A 22718-nucleotide genomic window follows, 5' to 3' on the forward strand; every position below is an offset into this window, starting at 1 on the left:
GGAAAAATAAAGTCTATATAAAAGAAATCTAAAATTGTAAAAGGATATAAAGAAGATGGACTTCAAGTAATTGATTTTGAAAGTTTAAATGCTGTACTTAAAGTTGAATGGCTAAGATCTTTCCTAATAGAAAATAATCGCCTCTGGTTCTGTATGTCCAAAGGTGTTTTTGAAAAAAACACACATGTCCTCTGTAAATTAGCGCACACCCATGTTAAAACATTACTAGGGTATCTTAATGAGCACAACTGTAGTTTCCATAAGTGCATATAAGCTAACTAGCTACGACGTAGCTTTGCCATCACTATCAACAAATTGAAGTTCGCGGTCATGCGTTGCACTTGGTGCACCAATCAAGCTGGTACAGTAGATTGCCTCCATTGATTTGTAAGCCTTGTAACAAATATAGACCAGTCACCCTCAATTTCAAATTTCACTCTTGGAAATATGCATTCAGTCAACTTAGGGTGAGGTGAGATGCCTCCGTTCTCCCCATTTTGTCTAAACAAGAGACAGTCCAAAAAGAGATTACACTCTTTTGAAGTCAACCACAGGCCATCTCACCCGGATGTGAATGTTTGTTTGTCACCAGCCAGAACCACGAGTTTATGGCATTAAAGTATTTTATCGGAAAGCATCATCTTCACCCCTGCTGACATCGCAGACTGGCAGTCTGCAAACTCTTATCAAAGTCATAAAACATGGGCCAAAAGGTCCGTTGGAATCCTGGTCAGTACATTCCAGCCTTCTTGGAGGCTACACGTGACCAGAGTGCCTCCAAGTGGTCACGATCGGAACTGCACTCACATGAAACACCTATACTCCACAAAGCATCCATCCATTTTCTTAACCGCTTGTCCTCATAAGGGTCGCGAGGGTTGCTGGAGCCTATCCCAGCTGGCTTCGGGCAGTAGGCGGGGTACACCCTGAACTGGTTGCCAGCCAATCGCAGGGCACACAGAGACAAACAACCATACTCACAATCACACCTATGGACAATTTGGAGTGTTCAATTAACCTGCCATGCATGTGTTTGGAATGTGGGAGGAAACCGGAGTAAACGGAGAAAACCCACGCGAGCACGGGGAGAACATGCAAACTCCACCCAGGAAGGCCGAAGCACGGACTCGTTCTCACGTCCTCTACACTGGGAGGTGGACGTGCTAACCAGTCAGCCTCCACAAATAAATCTTACACATTTCACATAAGAAATTCATCACATACAAGTGAACTTACGCATAACTGAATATTTCACATCATGTATGTCTATGACAAAGGAATGTCATATGTATTTCAACAGGAATGGTGATGGTAAATCAAGAGATAATTTAGTTACTCCGGAAAGAACAAAATGATCTCATGATGCGTTATTAGTTGATATGTGTAACAATAACATATTTTGCTTGGAAGAACTTGACTTGCCAGCCTGACCAAATTTAATTCTTAATTCTTTAAAAATTTGGAGTTGAAAAGTCTCTGACTTGGGTTGAGCCAAAAGAGAGACGGCGCCCGCACCCCCTTTTTGACAGACACGCCCCGCAACTTTAAAACAGTCGGCACAAACCTCGTTCAGCGCTCTTGTTTCCGGCCCTCTCGTTCCTGCTTCATCTTTTTCCCCTTTTAAACCTCGTCTGCCCCTCATCTGCTGGGAGCCCCAAGCTGCGTTACACCTCATCTAACTGTGGAATTTTTTTTTTTTCCCTTGCCTTTTTTTTCTCCAATCGACCTTCCCTCTGCTAGCTCGATTCAACTCACTCCAGTAAGTTGCACGTCTCATAGCCAATTTGACATATCGCTGGTGCAACTTCCATTTCGAATACCTCACAGATTTGGCAAGTCAAACCTTTCCTTTCTACCTCGTAAATTGTTCCTTTCTTATTTTTATTAGCTTCATTTTATTCCTTTTCTTTTTACCGTATGATAGTTAAATAGGCAGTGTTTTCATTCTGTATGTGTAAATGTAGTGAATAAATGCATGTTTTTCTAAATTTAGTTAAGTCTCAATCGTGCTTGTAAAATCCAGACATTTGACAGAAAATTTGAAAATCTGCCCGGATCCTTTTTTGCCCCCAAAAGGAGGACATGTCCGGACAAAAACAGACATTTGGTTACCCAATGGTTGTTCTGAACCAGTTCTCTGCCAAAGCGTTTGTGGCTCTGGTTTTTTTCAAGTGTTGAAGCAGGACACCACTCCACAGCGGAATTGTTGCAATGTAGGGTTCTGTCTTTTAGTTGCTCCTCACTTTCAAATTTAGATAATGACATCACCTCCTTAACCGCTTCTGGAATGTTTTGTCTTTCAATGGCAGCATTCAAGTTATTAAGGCTGTTTGAAGAATGAGTCAGCTCATGTGATGTGAAAACATTACAAATCCAACTAAGGTTTAAGCAAACTTTATCCAGAGTACGTGCATTTTGCAAAAATGCCAAATCATAAATGAACAGTTCTCTTGTAGCTCTGCTGCACTTCACCTCGGGGGTCTCGTATGATATCAACTTAATCTTATGCGCTGCACAAATATTTACTCTGGCATACATTTAAACACCAAATGAGGTACGTACTTCTGGTGTCACATCTTGGAAAAGTTTGCAGTGTCTCATGAATCAATTCTCAGCTGAAATCCATTTCTACCTTGGCTGGATAGAGATCTTTCTTCTACTTGTAGACTGTAGTCCCGGCTCAGACATTGTAACCAATGCTGGAATGTGACAGTAGTTTGGTCCGAACTGAGCATTTCTGCAACAGCGAGAGCAGTACTTGTGGTACAACGGATGTTTGTGCACAAAGCATAACAGAATATTATTAAGTGTGTTGGGTGGTCTAGAAAATAAAGAGCCTGTGAGATCCAGGTACAGGCACGGAAGTCCGGAAGCCCATTAACACTCAGACTCTTCAGCAATTTAAGCTGTGCAAGTGATTAAAAGTGTATGGAGACATGGCAATAAACTGCATATAAATGCGTTTCAATGGATCACATTGTGTCAGTCTAGTTCCAATTGGATTGCCAGAAAGTCAAGGAATAGATTTTTGCTTAACCTTGTATTAAGGTTTTTCGCACTAGAGATTTTTTCAAAGAGCAGTCACAGGTGGAACTTGATAGAAGTTTCCTGCCTGAAACTGGTCGATTTTCAGGTGGTGCATTTTTTTTTTTCATATAAAGGTGAAGGTGTAAATTCCTCAAGTTCCGTCTGCAGTTTCTCCCATTGATGTTTCCGAGAGTGGCGACGTTAAAACAGAACTGGGGTGATTAAAAAAAAAATCTGCAACCTCTATGTCAACAATAATTTGCTTTGGATGGTTGAATGGTTGGTCAACAATTTTCAGGTCAAATTTTTGACAGTTCTGAAATTTGCACTGCACTTTGCCATGCCACAAAAGGCACTGTGACGTTTCTTGAGTCTTCCAACTTAGTCCTATTCTTCTTAAAAACACAATTACTCAATACCCTGATTTTGTTTGCAAGTAGATTAGCCCATTACATCTGATGATGTGTGAGGGCTGATAAAAATTGTCAATATCCAATCTGGGAGTCAGAACACTTTGACTTCTCCGGATTTGATGAATCCCTTTGTTAATTTTCTGTGTAATTTGTGTCTATATCTGGAAGTTTTGATGGCTTTCTGGCAGGGGTGTGTGGTTCCTCCTCCATTGAGTAAGGCTTCTTTTCATCTTGGCCACTGAAAAGTGTATTCAAAGGTTTAGGTCTCATTTGAATCCTGGCAATGTGTAGAATGTGATACAGGTGAGAAAGTTAACACCATTTTGTTTTTGTGGCAAAAAAGTGGCCACCAAAGTCACCAACTTCACTCAAAGTGAGTGTAGCTTCTGCAGTCACCTATGTTGGCAACTTCCAATTTATGCCAAACAGATTTGATTAAACAGGTCTTATTTGAAAGCTGCCAATGTGTAGTGTGGAACAGCTGGGCGTGTCAACGTCATTTTGTTTTTGTGACAACAGGAGCCTGCCCAAATCACTAACTTCATCCAAAGTGAGTGTAGCCTTTGCAATGTTAGATATTATTAACATTTAAATTCTTTATTTTCATATATTAACCATTGTTATACATTATTAACATCTTAATTCTTTATATTAACCATGTTGAAAGGTTTTATAGACGTGTAAAGCAAGTAGTGTTGAACTCAGTATAATTTGACCTTAAGCTGGGACATATTATTTGGTCTAGAAGTTCCTTCTCTGTGGGAAAACACATTTGGTCCTTGAGAACAGAATCTGTTTCGAACACGCACCCCTGACTCTGTTTTCGCCATCGCTCATGGAAAAGTACCCAGAGAGTATGTTTTGTCTACAAATGAAAGAGAGGCGGTCGGTTTTAACTATAAGAAGCCATTTTACACGCGGAAGAGACACATTCGGCGCTCTGAATTCCACCTGTTAAGTGATGAATTGGAGTCTGTTACGATGTCCAGAGATCTCTGTTAGATTAAAATAATTTTTGCAAAGGTGTTTTTTCTTACATTAAATCTGTTTTCAAGTTTTGGAACACGCAAAGAGGACAAATAATTTTGTTCCTCTTTCAGCAGTCAAAACGCCTATAAGCAATACCAGCATCTTTACCCATGCAAAAGTGTGGCTACCTACAGACGAGAAAGCGCAATTGTGGGCTTTTAAGGTGGTATGAAAAGATGATTTGACGGGAGCACGAACAACACTTCAGTGTTGTATTGTGTGGTCACTGTGTGCTTGTGGTTATTCTTATTCATCCTGCTCATTTCATTCTCAGTTGTTACTGTCATAATACGTGTTGAAAATGTGGAGTGTAGCTAATAATAATGTGAACATGTATCATAATGAGAAAAAAATCAAAGTGCAAATGATGTGAATGAGGATGCTTGTAGAGTTACTGTCTTTACAAATTTTTATTTAAAAAAATACATTTTTCCAATGTTTTAAGATTAAGTGTGTTGCGTTTCTTGCATGTGATTTCTCCTGCCGTGAAGAACACACGCTCACATAGCACTGATGATGCTGGCGTACACAGGAACTCTTTGGCTAGCAGGAAGAGGTTGGGATAGCCTGTCTGCTGGCTCTTCCAATATACCAGAGGATCTTGAGTGCGTCCAATATTCTCCTCTGCTAAGTAGCGCTGCACTTCAGATATTGCATCTGCAGTTGCACTTCTTCCAAGTCTCCCCACTTCATCATCCAAGTACTGCCACAGGTCACCTAAACAAAAAAACAACAACATTTTAGTACAATTTCCAAAAATATCAATTAATGATGAATAATATGCCAGATGTGGTTGCAGACAGCTGGGCTGGGCCTTGTCTGTGCGCCCAATGACCAGTGTTGGGAATAACGGCGTTTAAACTAACTCTGTTAACTTTTTTAAATATAAATGGACTAATCTAACTAATTATTTGCACCATATTTGAAACGCTGTTATCGTTATTGTATGAGAAATGCGTTGCGTTACAATTTATTTATTATATACAAGGCTCGAAGTAAGCTTACAAGACATTGTGCGGTGACTAGCTCTGAAAATGTCATTTGCGCACAGGTAGAGGCACTGTTGTCGGGCCTCATCCTTCTTCCTTCTGGACCTTAACGCTTACCATATTTTAGCATTTTAGCAAAGAGTCCACGTTCTCTTATTTCACAAGTGCTAAACATGTGATAAGTGTTGAAAGAAATTTGCTCACACTCATGGAGGGAATGGAGTGACATTTGTATGTGAATGATGCGTGTTAAGACCAGAGTTGAGCAGTTTTTTGACGTAATTCAATCATTAAACACGTCTTTATATGTGTAGAATTATAAACTAAAAATATCCCCATACTCTCATATTTGAAAGTGTACAAATGTATATTTTTTTCCAGAGAGATCAAGTGGAAGCTGATGATTCTGAGGAGTAAATACAGTAGTAGTTATGGCTATGATTTTGGCCTTGATAGCATTAAGCACTGTATATTTTATTAACATTGACAATTTATTTTATCTATTGATTATTTTAGCCTGCATTAATTATAAAAAATGCCCAGGAAATCCTGGAGGGATTTATTTGTATTATTATTCTGATTGCTGTAGTAACTGGCAGTGGTAGAACATACATCCCCACTCCAAATGTAATGAATTATTAGTATTATTACTATTGTTAGATGATGTCATATTATGGAGTGAGGCACTTGTGTGACATGGAAACTCACAATAATAAATGAAAACACGCTATATAGCCTGGACGGAATTTGAATTCCTTGTATAAAAATATAATAATAATAATATATTCTGAAAACATTAAAAATACAAATTGTTTGATATAAAACTTCTTTTTAAAGTAGTGAAAATAGTTACTTTTCCTGGTAACAAGTTACTATCATTATGAAGTAATTCAATTACTAACGCAGTTACTTTTTTAAACAAGTAATGAGTAACTATAACTAATTACTTTTTTAAAGTAACGTTCCCAACACTGCCGATGACACACACACACACACACACACACACACACACACACACACACACGTTCACACCGCAGTCTGGTTTTGGCCTCAGTGCACCGGGAGGAGCTGTGGGACCCGAGTGATTTGAATCTGGGGTCTAGAAGTGCAGCTAAGGTTGACACGCTCATAGACTCCAGACTGGAAGCAGTGTCTGACGCTTCAGGTGTTTGTGTAGTTAGTTGTATGGATGCCTGCGTGTGCAAGGTTGAAGCGTAACGCTCAAGTGAAAAATAGAGCATGTTCATCATCTGGATGACCTCTGAACCTGACACTCGCCTCTCTTCAAACAATGCCACTGTAGCTTGATGAAATGAAGCAAGCACGAGAAGTGCTTCTCTTATGATGGTGAACTCATCAGCTGTCAGTCAAGTCACATCCATCTTTAGGGAGGCCAGAGATACCCACCATGGTTCCCTCTCATCATGCAGCCTTGACAGCTCTGTTTTAGTATGTTGGCACCTATATTCGTCAGGTTTCCATCCAATTGTTTAAAAAAATTAAGCGAATTTACTGAAAATGCGCAATATGGACATGCCCGTTTCCATCTATTCTTCTTTTGCAAATATTGAGAGGGGACTACGCCGCTGTGGGTGGCGGTATACACCATAGAGATGTGATCCACCAGTAATTTAAAAGAAGAAGAAGACCAGGAAGCGACTGCCCCGTGCAATGACATCGTATGAGTTTTCATTTGTAATTCTTGATAAACAGTAGCATTTATTTGCTGTTTTCTATTAAAATGTGTATTAATATTCACTTCTTTAAATAATTCAAAAAAGATTTCTGTTTTGTCGTCCCCCCAAACATACCTTAACGTTATCATCTGACATTGCTTTGGGACTACAAACGTACGTGTGACGTAATATCAAAACGTGCAACGGGTATCCGGTCTTGCCAGCGGTTATTCACAAAACCTGTTTCCTTTGTTCGATACTCTTCAAAATCCACCCCCTCTAAGCGTAAAACTTTTTTTTTGCTTATTTAGGCCCGTTTTCGAATTTCTAGCGTTTCTATTCAGTTTTATTTTCGTATTTCTTGAAAATTCTAATAAAAATGGGTGGATGTAACTATTGATGAGTTTCAGAGTTGACCGTCCCATCTGTTGCTGCACCTGAGCGAGCTTCTCCTTGACTATATTGCTTGAACAAAAATATGTGACAATGTGCCTAGCTTTGTTTCTAGTGGCTGTAAATGTGGGACCTGATTGAATGATTTTCTAACTAATAAATTAAGACTATATGCAATGCAAATTGAATGGCAAGTTTGGAGGTGTCTAGCAGAGGCTTTCATGTTTGGCGCTGCATCACTCACAAGACACTTAACTTTATAGATTATGGCCCAATCCAACATCATACCCCTTTTGACCTGGGCTAAATTGTCAGCAGTGTGACTGTGGAACGTATTGCATTCCCAACACTTAACTTAACTGCAAATTCTCATTAATGTAGTGACAGGTCAGAACCGAGTAAGACTCCATGTTCAAATAAGTTCACGTCAGTTGTTATACTCACTGCCACAGCTTGCTGTACTTCCTTTTTCACTTGTTCCTGTTCCTCATGGTACTTGTTGGCCACCATTTGTTTGATTGTCTGAAAATTAAACAAGCAAATCAATAAATTTAACTTTAAGATTAAATAAATTGCCTATATTAACTACTATTTTATGTAACTTCAACACATACCTTTCTTGTTGGCAAAACATATGAGGGTTCAAGGACCCAAATCAGTTCCTTGAACCCTTCACTCTCTTAATTATCAACAAAACAACTGTGAGAAAGTAAGAGAGGTTGTAGGCTTATACCTGCTCTTACCCTGGGTGTATCGGGAACTTCATTCTCATGCTTGGCCTGATAATGCCTCAGCATTGAGGGAGGGGCTTTTGTTGCTATAAGACAGCTCTGACAAACAAATGCAACATTTCCCCCTGCAAAAAAAAAAAAATGGGAATAGAAAACTAAGTTACCTTGAAATTAATTTGAATTAGAATGGGAATTCGAAAAGGTGAGAGGAACTGGGTGAAACAAAGAGATTGAAATAAATACCTTATTTTCAGAGAGGAGTTGGTACCACACGACAGACAATTTTCGTTTCCCTGGAGCTGCTCCATAATCCACAAAGACATCCACAAGGAACTGTAAGATTTCAGTTGTTTCAGCAGTAACATCCCGTTGACAGACGCACTTCCTTATTTACACAGTATAGCGCGTTTTTGCTTGGTCAACACAGTTCATGCATCAGTCACGTGATTATCTTAAAGCGGTACGCGCACCAACCGGGGATTGCTCTGTGAGCTTGGCGCGTGCATCGCCGTATCTTTGTTGCAGGACTCATCACTAAACACAGCTTTAAATCGGTGATTAAAGAAGGAAATGTTACTGAAAAAGAAGGTGTTACGGACGTGGCACGGGCGTCGTTAAGTCCAAACGTCGTAGGTAACTCAAGGACTCCCTGTAGTTAGTGGCACTTAAAAAGTTTGGGGACTGCTGCCTTTGCTTAAAAAATAGTTTATGTTTGTGCAATTAATGTGCATTGTTTGAATGTCACTGCTAAGCAGATATTTATTTATTTTTGATTGATTTATTCTTTGAAGCATTAATATTCATTTGCGCAATTAAATTGCCTTGCGAGGATAGTACACAGTCATTGTCATTAATGCATTTCGGCTAATAATTTAGTGCGATAGATATAACGTAAGATATACTGTGGCAACAGGGTCCCATGATAATGTTCTTGATAAAAGGTTAAAAATATGGAAATTCAGACGACAAATCGGTCCGGAAGTATATTTCAGTAGGTTGGCAGCTCTGTCAATGTCATGTGAATGGGGGAAAACCCTAACCCTAACCCTGTTTATCAGATACATTGTGTAACATGTTTTATTAATACTGTTAATAACACAATGATATCTGTATAGTTTAACATTACTTATGTGACCAGTAGAGGTGGGAGTAAGTCATTGTTTTGCAAGTCACAAGTAAGTCTCAAGTCTTTGCCCCCAAGTCCGAGTCAAGTCCCAAGTCAAGACTTCTGTCAAGAGGTAAAGTTTGGTGGAGGACCCAAACGCAGGAAAGCAGCGCAAGGAGGCAGAGGTGATGGACAAAAAAGGAATTTAATTATTCAAAACAAAAGCGAACTCCAAATGGCAGTAAAACAAAATGTGGGGAGGACAACAAGGCAAAAAAAAACTAGCAGCATGATGGGAGGAAAATGACGCAGACAGAGGGGAGACAGGAGACTAAATACACCCTCACACACTAATGACACAACAAGACACACCTGGGGCAAGACACAAGTGGCTGAGGGCACTGTTTGGTTGACACGAAGAAGGGCAGGATTACACTTAACAAGACCAAGGAAAAACAAAACCCAAACATGACAACTGGGAAGTCTCAAGCGATTTACAACTCCTACACTTTGAGTTTCAAGTCCTTTCGAGTAATTTTAACAACATCGTAGATTATATTATTTTGGGTGACCATCAAAGTGTACTACTTGCTTTTTATTCCCCGGAAAAAAAGGCCGTCAAGAAAGTGTAACGTTTGCACACAAAACGGACCAATGTGAAAGTGAAAGTAAACTGTTGTGCGAGTCCTGGCGTCTCCTTGCACGCAGGAGAGCGTTACAAAAGGAAAAACTGTATTTGAAACATCCACATAATTGTAAGTAGTACCACAGTTGCACACATTTGTAAATAGTTTGCGAAATTGTTTTGTCAAATTGTTACACTGTTGAATGGAAATAAACGTATTTTGCAATCAAAAAACACTTTTTCATTGTTGGTGAAAGCGTTTTACAGAAGTAAAGCACTATTTAGGTGTTTGTGGCATCATTCATGGACAAAAAGAAGTGTACAATTCACTAGAGTGCATGAAATAACATCGTTTCACAAAAAGCTCTTTTTCTCCGTTTTTTGTTTCAAAAGAGAGCATTTCGGTGAAAGTAACCATTTTCTATTGTTGATTACTGAAGAACGGAATAAGGTAGAAACAAACTTTTTTTTTCTGATGAAAGCTGAGAGTCCAATCTTTCATTTGGTAGTATGTGTGTTTCCATAGTCCAAACACAACATTTTCTGTGGACCTTGAAAGATCACTCAAAATGCTTAAATCGGCTGGCAGTGGGGACAACCCGTTTCTGAAAACGTCTGGCAGTGAAAGAGTTAACTATGCAGCTAGCATCGATAAATAGCCAATAAACAACTGACATTAGCTTACTTACCTTTCTTTGTGCAACTTCAGATGTTGAATGAAGTTTGAAGTTGTTGCCTCTCAGTCAGTGATCTAATCTTGGACATGCTGAAATAGATATTTTGTTGACCACCTCATAGTTTTTGTACCCAAACAACTAGTGGTGCTACGGATCACAAAAGTAATGGATCGGATTGTTTAAAATAAAAAATAAAAAAATCCGATACATTTTGTCTTAACTTGTTTTATAAAATGCTTTTGTCCATTAAATAAATAAATATACATGGTCCATTTATAAAATAACAAGCGGAAATGACGTCTATTTTTGCAATGACGCGTCGTCTGTGCTTCGCCCCCTTACATCGAGTTATTCCAAACGCCATGTATATGGGGGTAACTGTCAACTTGCAATGTAAACGTGTTATTCCGATTGTTCCAGAAACCCGAATTCTGAACATAACCCAATATTACCTGCATGTAAACTTAGGCACAAGTTCCATTACAATTACAGTACATACAAATGGCCAATTATGAAAATTAGGCGATGACATCATTAAGTGACTATTAGCGACTTTTGGGACAGCCAAAAGCGACTTTTGGGACAGCCAAAAGCGACTTTCCTTACTGGGGAGTTGGCAACACTGAATCTAGTCCTATTATCGTTAGTCGCTACAACGCAAGGTGAGCTTTCTAGTGGTATATAAATTTCCATTTACAGTGCGGGACCAATGGGAGCCAGCTAGCCTTCAATAGATATCAGGACTGACAAAAAAAAAAGGATAATGGTGCACTGCATTGTCTTGTTTAGTACTGTTGAGTCAACCAAGATCGTATTTAGCATTAGCAATTCATGTGCAGGTTGGCACAGACGGCAGTGCACCAACCACCCCAGAAATAGGACAAGGCTTAGAGCCCAAAGTGGGGGAAAAATGGCAAATGTCAGAAAAACATTGGTCACAGTAGTTCTACCAAAGATTTAAGAAAAAGTGAGAGAAGATGTGTGGTGCAGACTTTGGACATTTTGTTCTGAGAACTATTTCATTTACTCATCTCATCCCCCTTCACCTGCTCTTAGTGTGTGTGTGTGTGTGTGTGTGTGTGTGTGTGTGTGTGTGTGTGTGTGTGTGTGGCGTCATTGATGAAAGAGGTGGAACAAGCATGTGTGACGAAGAGACAGTTGTTGGACAAAGAAGGAGAAAGAACAAATAGGTTATCTCTAAGAGGAAGAAAAGTCAGGGTAAACTGTAAAAAAGTGGATAAGATGATGGCTAATGCTGGAATAATGGCTATGGGTAGTGCTTTGAAACAGTCTAGGAAGGATGTCAGAGAAGCAAGGAAAGAGAAAGAAGCAAATATGAGTGTGACTGCGCCGCCAACTGCGCCGCCGCCCTATGCCGAGCCGCCCACGGGAAGTGTGGTTGCGCCTGTTAACCCATTTACTGAGTTCCCATATGGGGAGGCTTTTCAGATGCTGCAAAATGTGCAAGCCCGCATATTGACTGTAAATGGGGGAAGCCTAAATGTTGACTGGAATGGTGACAGTTCTGATAGTAGCCCTCGGCTGCGAGAATCTTTGGTACAAGTCGCGGCTGACAGCTTGGCAGCAGGCGTAACCGCCTCTGTGAGACAATTGGAAGAAAAATTGGACAAAGTGTTGCATATGAATGATGGGCCGCAGGAGAAACTGACCCAAGCCAAAGCTTTCGGCTTGGAACTGACTAGACACTCTGAAGTGCCCCAGTTAATTTGCAGCAAATGGCGTACAATTCCTGCCCGCTTTGAAAAAGCTGCAGACAATGAACTGACAGAACAAAACCATATATTGAAGGCTGAACAAGATGAATTGTTTAGGCAACGAGAGCGGGAAATGACTAATGAAACTTCTAGTGCATTGGCGAACAGCTATCGCATTGCAGATATTCAAAATCAGCTGGCCGACCTATGATGTGCAGTTAGGACAGCTTCAGGGACACGCCCTGATTCTGCATTTGACCACACTCATGGCATTAGCATTAGCGGACGTCTCTCAGACAGTACTCCCCAAAAACCTGTGACGCGTTCTCAGGCAGTTTTTCAAGCCCCAATGCTGGTAAAGGTTGACCCCGCTACAGGAAATTCTGCCACGGTTTAAAAACCTTATTTGCCCTCTGACTTGAGTGTGTTGTTGCAGAAACTTCCCCCAATTCAGGTGGGGGGTAAAAATTGGTTGAGATCTCTTCAAAGGGAGGTTACAGGTCAGATTTTAACCGCGGGGGATGTGTGCGCGCTCTTGACGCAGGCGTGCCCTCTTTCTCAACTTGAAGTGTTGATGACTAATTCAGGGATGTCCTCTTTAATGGGTGGTGAGGCTCTATCACGTGATAATTACCTGACACTGTTTTCAGTGCTTGGTGGACTGTTTCCAATTCCTGAGGTTGTCATTTCTGACTTGATGTTCACTCCAAAAGCTGACGAGGAGGCTGCGGCATTCATTGACCGTGCCCTTGTAGAATATTCGTTGAAAACTGGACACTTGCCGACTGACTCTGCAATATATTTGCAAGTTTTTAGAGCAGCGGTGCTGAAAGGTGTCCCTAAGTCTGTTGTGCAGGCCATGGAAGTGAATTCTGATCTTCCTGGTGCAGACCACACCAGATGGCTATCTCATCTGACACACCACCTAAGGAGGTATGCTAAAGATATAGAGTCAAAAACTGAAAAACATAGGAATACTGAATTACAATGAGCAATTATGCAATTACAAAGTTTGAAGAAAAAAGAGGAAAATATTGCTCCCCCGGCTTCTACTGTTGACTCATCACCTACTGTTATGTCTGAGTCAAGGGCCGGAACCAGTGCTACAACTGTGGCCATGCAGGACACTGGGCTCGTGACTGTCGTCAACGCCCACAAGGCTGGAGAGGCAGAGGAGGCAGGCGTCAACAAGGAGGGCGCGGCTACAACCAGCCAAGGGGGCGTAATTCACAGAACGCTCCACAGCGCCAAGCTCCACCCCAGCAGCAGTATCCGCCTGTGCCAAACCAGCAGTTCCTGCCGCCACCTGGTGGACAGTTTCCGCAATGATGGGGCCCTGAATTCACATGCCAAGGTCTGCAGGAACCTATAATTGAACTGACGGTAGGAGGAACTTCTTTACCATTTATGGTCGACACTGGAGCACGTCACTCTACCATTACGACATTGCCACCTGAAAGTTCCCTCACCGCCGAAGGATGGTTGGATTCAAGGGAGAGGAAACTATCCTGCATATGACAACTCCTATACACACCCAGTGTTTCACACAAACTTTGCTGCACTCCATTGTGTTCGCACCGAACTGTCCAGTGAATCTTTTGGGGAGAGATCTTCTCATAAGAACAGCTCCATTGATCCAGTGTGGCCCGGACGGGCTCACTCTTGAGTTTCCAGATGGACATACTTATTACTGCACTGGTGACTCCGCCTCCAACGTCTCCACCCAATTTCCAGTGGTGCCTTAACACGCCATGACATGCACCACTGCTGACATCTACTGGGCAAAGATTGACACTGATTCCTCCGGCTGGAGGGATGCTGAAACTTTTTGGACACTTTGGTCGTCTTGAGTTCGTAATCTCTGGTCATATGATATGGTATCTGACTGTATGCATTGCACTCTTTTCTATGACAGATGTGGTGATGAGATATACAGTGAAGCGTTCCGAACAATTGATGACAACGCCTGGGAGTTGCATGTGGGTGATCTGTTTGCAGGCAAACCTGGTGTGGCTTATTCAGTTGCTCTGACTATGGTATAGGATGGCAAATCCACCTGGTCCATCTATGCCTCCGTGCCATCCTCATGTTTCACTGATGGTGTCATCCTAGCACACGGCGAAAGATTTGGGTCCATTTGTCCTGGCCTGCACAAAAGCAACTGATTGGCAACACTCTTTACATACAAACTTACTGTATTCCAAATCTCTTGATGCCTATTGGATTAAATCTGATTTGTTTGTATCTATGTCTGTTTTAGAACATCAACTTTTGGACCGACATCATGGAAGAGAAACATCTGACAGCGAGCTTGCTGGTGACATGTTACAATCCTTGCCTACTGCACTGTGGTCTACTGACCCAACTGATGTGGGCCTATGTAATGTTACTCTAGTAACTTTTAAATTGAAACCCGACTCCATTTGGGTACCACAGTACCCCATGAAGGAGGAAGGACGAATTGGCATCTGAGTAACAATTGAAGGTTTGCTAAAAGCGGGGGTTCTTTGCAAAATTGATAGGTCTAAGTACAATACTCCTATACTCCCAGTAGAAAAGAAAAATACTGGTAAATTTCGAATGGTGCATGATCTAAGAGCTATTAATGCTGTAGTTATGACCCCTACACTGTCGGTGCCCAATCCTCACTCGGCTCTGTCACAAATCACTCTTTTACACACTCATTTTACCTGCATTGATCTTGCTAATGCATTCTTTTGTATTCCTCTTGACCTGTCTATGCAGAAGTATTTTGCATTTACGTGGAATAATGAGTGTTACTCCTACACCCGGCTTCCTCAAGGTTTTGTGTTGTCTCCTGGCCTTTTCAATGCTTACCTTTGACAGTTGCTGTCACCTCTCCAACTTCCTCCGGATGTTCTTTTGGTGCAGTATGTGGATGATCTACTACTAGCTGCACCATCCGAGAAGTCCTGCCTTCAAGCTACACAGCTCCTTTTGAGCCATCTGGCTTCGGTGGGTTTGAAGTGCTCCAAAGGCAAACTCCAAATTGCCCGACCTCAGGTTTCTTTCTTGGGTCGTCTTGTATCGAGACATGGAACAGGTATGTCTCCGTCACACAAAGATGACATCTTGCACCATCCCAAACCGACAAATGTCAAACAAATGTTAGCTTTTCTGGGTCTTTGCAACTACTCCAGACATCATGTTCCGGATTTTGCGGAACTGACTCATTCTCTCAGATAATTAGTTAATGAAAAAGGAATGAGAAACCTATCACATGTTCTTTTTTGGACTCCAGCTGCTGAAAACTATTTTGTTCTGCTTAAACAGTTCTTGTCATCAGCTGCGGCTCTTGTCATTCCTGACAACAAGATGTTCTTTCTGGATGTTTCTGAAAAAAACTGCAGTGTATCTGCTGTTCTTTATCAGAAGGGGGAGATAGGTGAAAGACATGTTTGCCTTTATGCATCAACGCCTCTTGAAAAATATGAACGTCATCCTCTTTGTGCAGCCTTTGCTTCAGCATTAGCTCGCCTAATTCAGAAAACATCTCATATTGTGTTACATCACCCGCTGACAGTACGTACATCACACAGTGCAGTGCAGTACGTAACCAGCCAAGCATTTACTATGACAGGGGGACGACAGAGAAAGATTGAATCAGTCCTGACACAACCCCACATTTTGTTTATACATGAAGGAATTAACATGACAGAGGGCCTGTTGGAAGGACAACCCCATTGCTGCACTCAGCGAATTTTGGAAGAAAACTCACTGAGAAAAGACCTTTACAACACACCACTGGACGACCCAGACTTGACGTTATTTGCGGACGGCTGTTGTTTTAAGGGCAATAAAGGACTCCAATCAGGTTTTGCTGTAACACAAATGATAGGAACAACTTTTGACATGATAGTGGCAGAGAGACTCACAGGGCCAAAGTCAGCTCAACGAGCAGAAATAGTGGCTGTAACAACTGCACTTAAGATAGCACAAGGAAAGACTGTAAATATTTACACTGACTCCGCGTATGCACATGTAGTGGTGCACACCGCCATGGCAGAATGACAAAGAAATGACTTCATGACTGCAACAGGGACACCTATTAAACACCATCAAGACATCTTTGCGTTAAAGACGCCTTATTACTGCCTAAAGCAGTAGCTGTGATAAAATGTTAAGGACACTCAAAAAATAATGATTTTGTGTCAACAGGAAATTATTTGGCAGGCAAAGCGGCGGACTACAGCCCAATATTACAATTGATGGTGAGTGAAAGTGAATTAGGAGAAGGACAAGGAGTAACCACAGAAACAGTTCAACTGTGGCAGGAAAAAGCAAGTCCAGAAAAAAAAAGTGTGTGGATGTCCAAAGGGGGAGAAAAAGATGAAGCAGGTATATGGCGGAAAGAAGGTAAATGTATTCCATCTCAAACAATTGAAAAATTTAATTTTTGAAGCCCATGGAATATGCCATGTTGGTGTAGAGGAAACATTGAGACGACTACACACCTGGTGGCATCCTTTCATGAGACAAATTGTTAAAAGTGAACTGCAGGACTGCAGTGTTTGCAATAGATATAACAGTATGCCTACATCTAAACCTCCTCAGGGCACTCACGATCCGGACGTGACTGCTCCGGGGCAGGTGATTTCGATGGATTTCACTGACATGATAAAACCAGTGTCAGGATATAGATATTTGCTGGTAATAGTGGATTCCTTTTCAGGATGGCCAGAGTCATATCATTGCAAATCTGAAACAGCAAATGTCGTGGTAAAACATCTGATTAATCATTGTATACCATCACTTGGGTTTCCCAGAAAAATTAGATCAGACAATGAAACCCATTTCAATAACAAACATCTACAAGCAGTAGAAAAAGCATTGGGGCTAAAACATACATTTGGTTCAGTGTATCATCCACAATCCCAAGGACAGGTTGAGCGAATGAATAGAAATATTAAAGAAAAATTGGCTAAAGCACTGGCCTCATCAAATTTGAATGGCTACAAGCTCTTCCTGTTGCATTAATGAATGTGCGAATGTCACTAAACTCAGCCAAAGGCTGGACTCCGTTTGAATGTCACACAAACAGACCATTCCGGCTCCAACGGCACCACTGGAAGAGGCACACCTTGCAGGACCTCCAGAACTCAAACAGCTAGCATCTACATTCTCCAAGCTAACAAAAAAACAACCAGATGCTCCTTCAAAAATAAATGATTGTGAATATGTATGGTTAAAAGTGACTAAACGAAAATGGTCTGCACCCAGGTGGACTGGACCCCACAAGGTGACGGAGAGGACATCTTGTGCACTTCGCCTGCACAGAAAAGGGGACACGTTGTTCCACATCTCGTCTACACGTCCCACCAGATCCCCCTCAGGCTCAGCGATCCCACCACCTGATGACCACCTGACGACCCGACCGGAAAACCACGTCTACTGTCCAGTGTCCAGCTGCCCCTATTGAGGACATCATTCAACAAAGATTGAGTCAGCTGCCCCTTTTGAGGGCATCATTCCATAAAAATTTAGTCACATTTACGGGCAGAATAATCCCGGTGGCCAATCCTAGGGCCTCAAGGTTTCAACCCTGGGGTCCTAAAGAAGCTGACAACGCCCTTTTTTCATTCAACAAAGAACATCATCTCGAGATGGCTTCAAAGTGGGAACGCATCTTCATCTGCTGCTACATCACGACACTCTTTCCCATATTGATTTTTATGCCAATCTGTTATCTCTGGAAGCCCCTCAGTACAACTTTGAATGTAACGACAACACATCATATAAAGCGAAGTATTGATTCTCCACACACTCCCTGGCTCATATCCTGGACTTATAATAACTCAATAACAGTGACAGTGACCCCAAACATGAACACCTCTGTTAAAATTCCCATTAGGTCTTTAGGAACACTGTGCAGACTAAAGGGGAAGACTGAGTAAAATACTGGTGGTATTTGACAGGACATGTTTTACGGCTAGACTGGAGTACTTTTATAACTACCCCGGACGGAAGTCACTGGCCACCGGGAACTAGTGAGGAGGCTATTTTCTTTAGCAAAAGGGTAACACTGAGTAAACTGGGAGGTCAACTCAAATTGACCTTTGCTCTTCCCGATGGAAAAATACGACCGCCTAATGCAACTCTATATAACACCTCCTGTTGGGGATTATTACTATGGGCATGGTTCACCGGAGCCGACCCCTATTTTCCCATTGTAGTTTGTGTCAATAAGACTATGGGTAACTTAGAACAACCAAAAATGACTAATTATATGAAGGTGACCAGGGTGAGAGCTGTTAGCGTACCGCTCGATGGTGTAAATGAGTGGTTCTGTGTTACGACAGGGTTGTCCGGCAGCAGTAACAATTGGCTACTGCTGGCTAACGAAGCGGCCCGTGCCACTAACAAAATCTGTGTGGTATGCGTAGGACTACGACCTCTATTACGAGTAATATAGAGACACTAAAATAGAGGACCAATGTGTAATGGAACTTATGAATAAAACTGTCCCCAATGCCAATTGCTCTAGATGGGACAAGGTGTATCCCCTAGTAAAATGGCAGAAGAACAAACCAATATTTTCAAACAAAGTTGCAGTTGGTTTTTCTCATGCATTAAAATGTCAGGAACAGGAGAACAATTGGGAGAACTAAATCACACCACTCACTGCATTTCGACAATAGACGTGGGACAGATGTTCCAACCTCAATCTAGAGGGGACATATGGTGGTGGTGTGGCGATAACAGAATATTTGATAAGCTGCCTTTGAATGAAACAGGATATTGTGCTCACATCACCCTCCTACTGCCAGTACAAATATACCCCACCTCTGTTGATAACCTTCTAAAAATGATTGATAATTGGGAACCCAAATTTCCTCCTCCTTTTCGAAAAACCAAACGGTCCTCTTGGCAAGAGCAGAATGTTCCCACCTACATTGATGCAATTGGAGTACCAAGAGGTGTGCCCGATGAGTACAAATTAGTTGATCAAGTACTCTCAGGATTTGAATCTACAATTTGCTGGTGGTGCACCATTAACAAAAACGTGGACAGAATTAATTGTGTACATTAAAATGTACAGGGGCTGGGAAATTGGACTCAAAGTGGTTTTGAGGCTGTACACGGCCAGCTGGCTGCCACATCTTTGATTGCATTCCAAAACCGAATTGCACTAGATATGTTGCTGGCAGAAAAGGGCGTAGTCTGCTCAATGTTTGGAGATCAGTGTTGCACCTTCATTCCTAACAACACTGCGCCCGATGGAAGTTTGACTATTGCAATTGAAGGGCTGCGTACACTCAATAAGAAAATGAAAGAACATTATGAAAGTAGTTTTGTTGCCTTTCCAAACAAAAATTCAGCAACATAATTTACATAAAACTAATTATTATTACGTTATCCTTGGATGACGACATACTACGGGACGCGCCCAATTCTGCCAGTTCGCTCGCCACTACACCTGCGGTCGGTAAGTTGGTCTCTCTGTTTGTATTTACGTAGTCTCACTCACAGTAAACAAAAGCCAAGGTCATTGAATGCAGAAAACTCCAGCAAAACTAATGCCCTTATTTGATAGATCTTGTAGACATGATCACAGAGCATGCTGTGTGCTAGCCTAGCTTCAATTGAAATGTAGTGACACAAGTTGTAATCAGCTTCGCAACTACGATGAAGTCTGACATTTGGGCGCAGTTGGTTCTGAGGACGCGGGGAAGATGTCCCCCTCAGTTTCATAAAGCCGCGATCCTTCCCATCCACTTTCGCCGCGGCAAAAATCCCCGGTATAACTTACGTTTCTCTTCCATCAGGACGGGGCATGGAGCTTCTGCTTCAACTGCTGATGCATTTAAGGTACTGTACACAGAATATGTCGGCATTTGTAACTCTCGCTCAGAATTTTAATAAACTCGACCCGAAGACTCCAACTTGTAGCATGTACTCAATGATAGCTGAATTGAAATATACTTCAAAATCTGAGTAGAAATTGCTACATGATCTTCTTGTTTTGGGGGGTTTGCTTCAAAAAAACTAATAAACTTCAGGCTTATAAGCCACTGTATTTAACAAACAGGTTGCAGTACTGAAATAAAATATTAAGGCTTAATGTTCCATTAATATAACATTCTTCCATGCTTAAAGTGTGGACCCTAACCCAAAGTAAAACATTTTGTTGAATTTTTCCATCAAAAAGTGATGTTTAAAAATCGATTTGGCCGCATATTGAATCGATTCGAGAATTGTGCACTGTAATATCGCGATATATTGCTGAATCGATTTTTTTAACACCCCTAGTGAATAGTGCAGGCACGTTATCATGTGCCCCTTTTTTTGCTTTGAGTACCTGCCCCTCTAAAAGTCCTTGCACGCCCCTGCCTATATCTACATGAATTCCATGGATTTACTTTAAACTTTTCACATTCATGAAAAATACTTATTTTACTTTGTCAGATTTATGAGTCAATGTTGCCTTTGCTTGACCAAAAACAACAAATCAACTTGTCAAGAGACTTGAAAAGTTGCTGATTATTGAACATAATTTATAATCCCCCAACAACTGAGAAGCTAGATACCAATGCCCAAATACCAAATATGGTGTTGAGTGAAAGGGTAGTAGATAAATAAGTGGATAACGTAGGTTTATGTAATTTGCTTTTGAGAAAAGGATAACACCTATAAACTTTAGGTTGATGGCCAGTCACTTCATCCTTTCAGTGACAAGCATGCAATGATAAAAAGCTATAATGAATATAATGTGTAAGTGAAACGGACTGAAGGATGAGAGACGAAACTTGACCATTGGAAGTAAGGCTGAACACGTGATTATTTCCACTCAAATCCCCAATCACAATAGCCTCTTACAGCACAAGTCTGATGGATGGATAAATGGATAACAGAAAATAGTTTTTTACCTGTGGGGCTTTCTTGATCGCCAGCCGCTCCTACTCCAGTGCTGGTTATTACAGGTCCAGTAGCTGTACTGCTTGTGTACTTCTTACTGCCACTGCATCCAGTACTGCTGTCATCATCCCGCACAGTGGTGGCTGCTGATTGGATGCCAGAGTCTGAAGCATAGTAGGTCTGTTGCCACTCAGCCACTTTCACCACACTGTCAGTCTCATTCACTGCAGAAACAAAACATGTGACTTTCATCAGACATAAAAATGCAACAAACAAAAAATCTTACTAAAGCAAAACATTTTACTGTAACATGTAGAAAGACTGTCTACTGTAAAGAAAGTCCTTGCTCAACAATACATCAAGTAGTTATTTTCAGTGCTCTATAAGTCAGCTCACACTGTTGTAACCAAGCATTTATATACCCTATGGTTTTGCAAAGGGTCCTGAACCTGTGCCAAAGTAAAATTATTAACATACATAAAAATGGCAAGGCTCAAAATAAGCGGTCTTGCATCACAACGGAATTCTGTCATGAAATATACAGTATATACTGTATAATAAAAAAAAATAGATGCACGCCTTTACAGATAGCAGCTTTTTACTTTCATTTCATCAAATATGTAATTTGCACACAGTTAAATGCACCGTTGTTTTGCACCTCATCACATTAAAGGTGTATTGACAGCTAGAATGTATAGAGACTTGATTTTGTATGTGCTGCGGAAAGTGGTAAATTAATCATGATGACACATTTCCCAGACTTAATTGAATTTATACACAAGTCCATGCATATCTTCAAAACAACTTTTGAAACATTGTCGACACTTCTGTCCCACCAAGAAACATTTGAAAGATAAGTAAAGCTGAAACACACTGACAAAGCAAGTAAACGTTGGCTTGTATGTCTGATATTCGTTGAACATTCAGTACACGCCCAAACTACTTATCAAACTATCTGTCAAAAGATGGTGGCTGTATGTTGTCACTCCAAATGTAAGAGCGCAAACAACTCCATTACCGTACCACATTGATCCTGACTATTTTTTTACACAAGAGTCAAATTACCAGACCAAAGTCAAAGGGGGAGCTATTTCAGCAACAATATATCACCCCAACAATAAGCTGGAACACGGAGGGCAGCTTGCTGTGTTGCCATGTTCGACAGTTACTGCCTTTTTGAAAACAACATTTATTCACATGAAAGCAGAGTTTTAATGTGGGTATTTGCATGTTTATCGGATAATGTTTGTTATGAAGCAAAAATAAGAAAAACTTAGTGGCTATGTTTTTATCTTTCCAAATTGCGACTCGAGCTGCCAATTATAGCTAGGTGAGCCGCACAGACAGCCAGCCCCCACCCAGCTCTGGAATCCAGACGACTGACAAGATTTATTTATTTTTTGCAAGAAAACAATGAATTATGAAATAGTATGTGTTTGCTATTTTTGAAATGTTGACTCC

General features: G+C 41.1%; 1 protein-coding gene across 4 annotated transcripts in view; it reads right to left on the bottom strand.

Moving 5' to 3' along the window:
- Nucleotides 1-22718, bottom strand: part of LOC144043711 (junction plakoglobin a-like) — a 145398-nt gene that overhangs the window by 33211 nt on the left and 89469 nt on the right. For 2 of the 4 annotated variants that reach the window (XM_077557622.1, XM_077557621.1), the window contains exon 3: nt 21269-21481. In XM_077557622.1, the coding sequence (XP_077413748.1) occupies nt 21269-21481 (213 nt within the window). Of the gene's footprint in view, nt 1-4973; nt 5187-7971; nt 8050-8260; nt 8384-8501; nt 9941-10677; nt 13163-21268; nt 21482-22718 lie in introns of those variants that run through there. The other 2 variants (XM_077557624.1, XM_077557623.1) reach the window with 2 other exon arrangements.

Source organism: Vanacampus margaritifer, chromosome 2 (assembly GCF_051991255.1).
Source record: "Vanacampus margaritifer isolate UIUO_Vmar chromosome 2, RoL_Vmar_1.0, whole genome shotgun sequence".
Classification (NCBI taxonomy): domain Eukaryota; kingdom Metazoa; phylum Chordata; class Actinopteri; order Syngnathiformes; family Syngnathidae; genus Vanacampus; species Vanacampus margaritifer.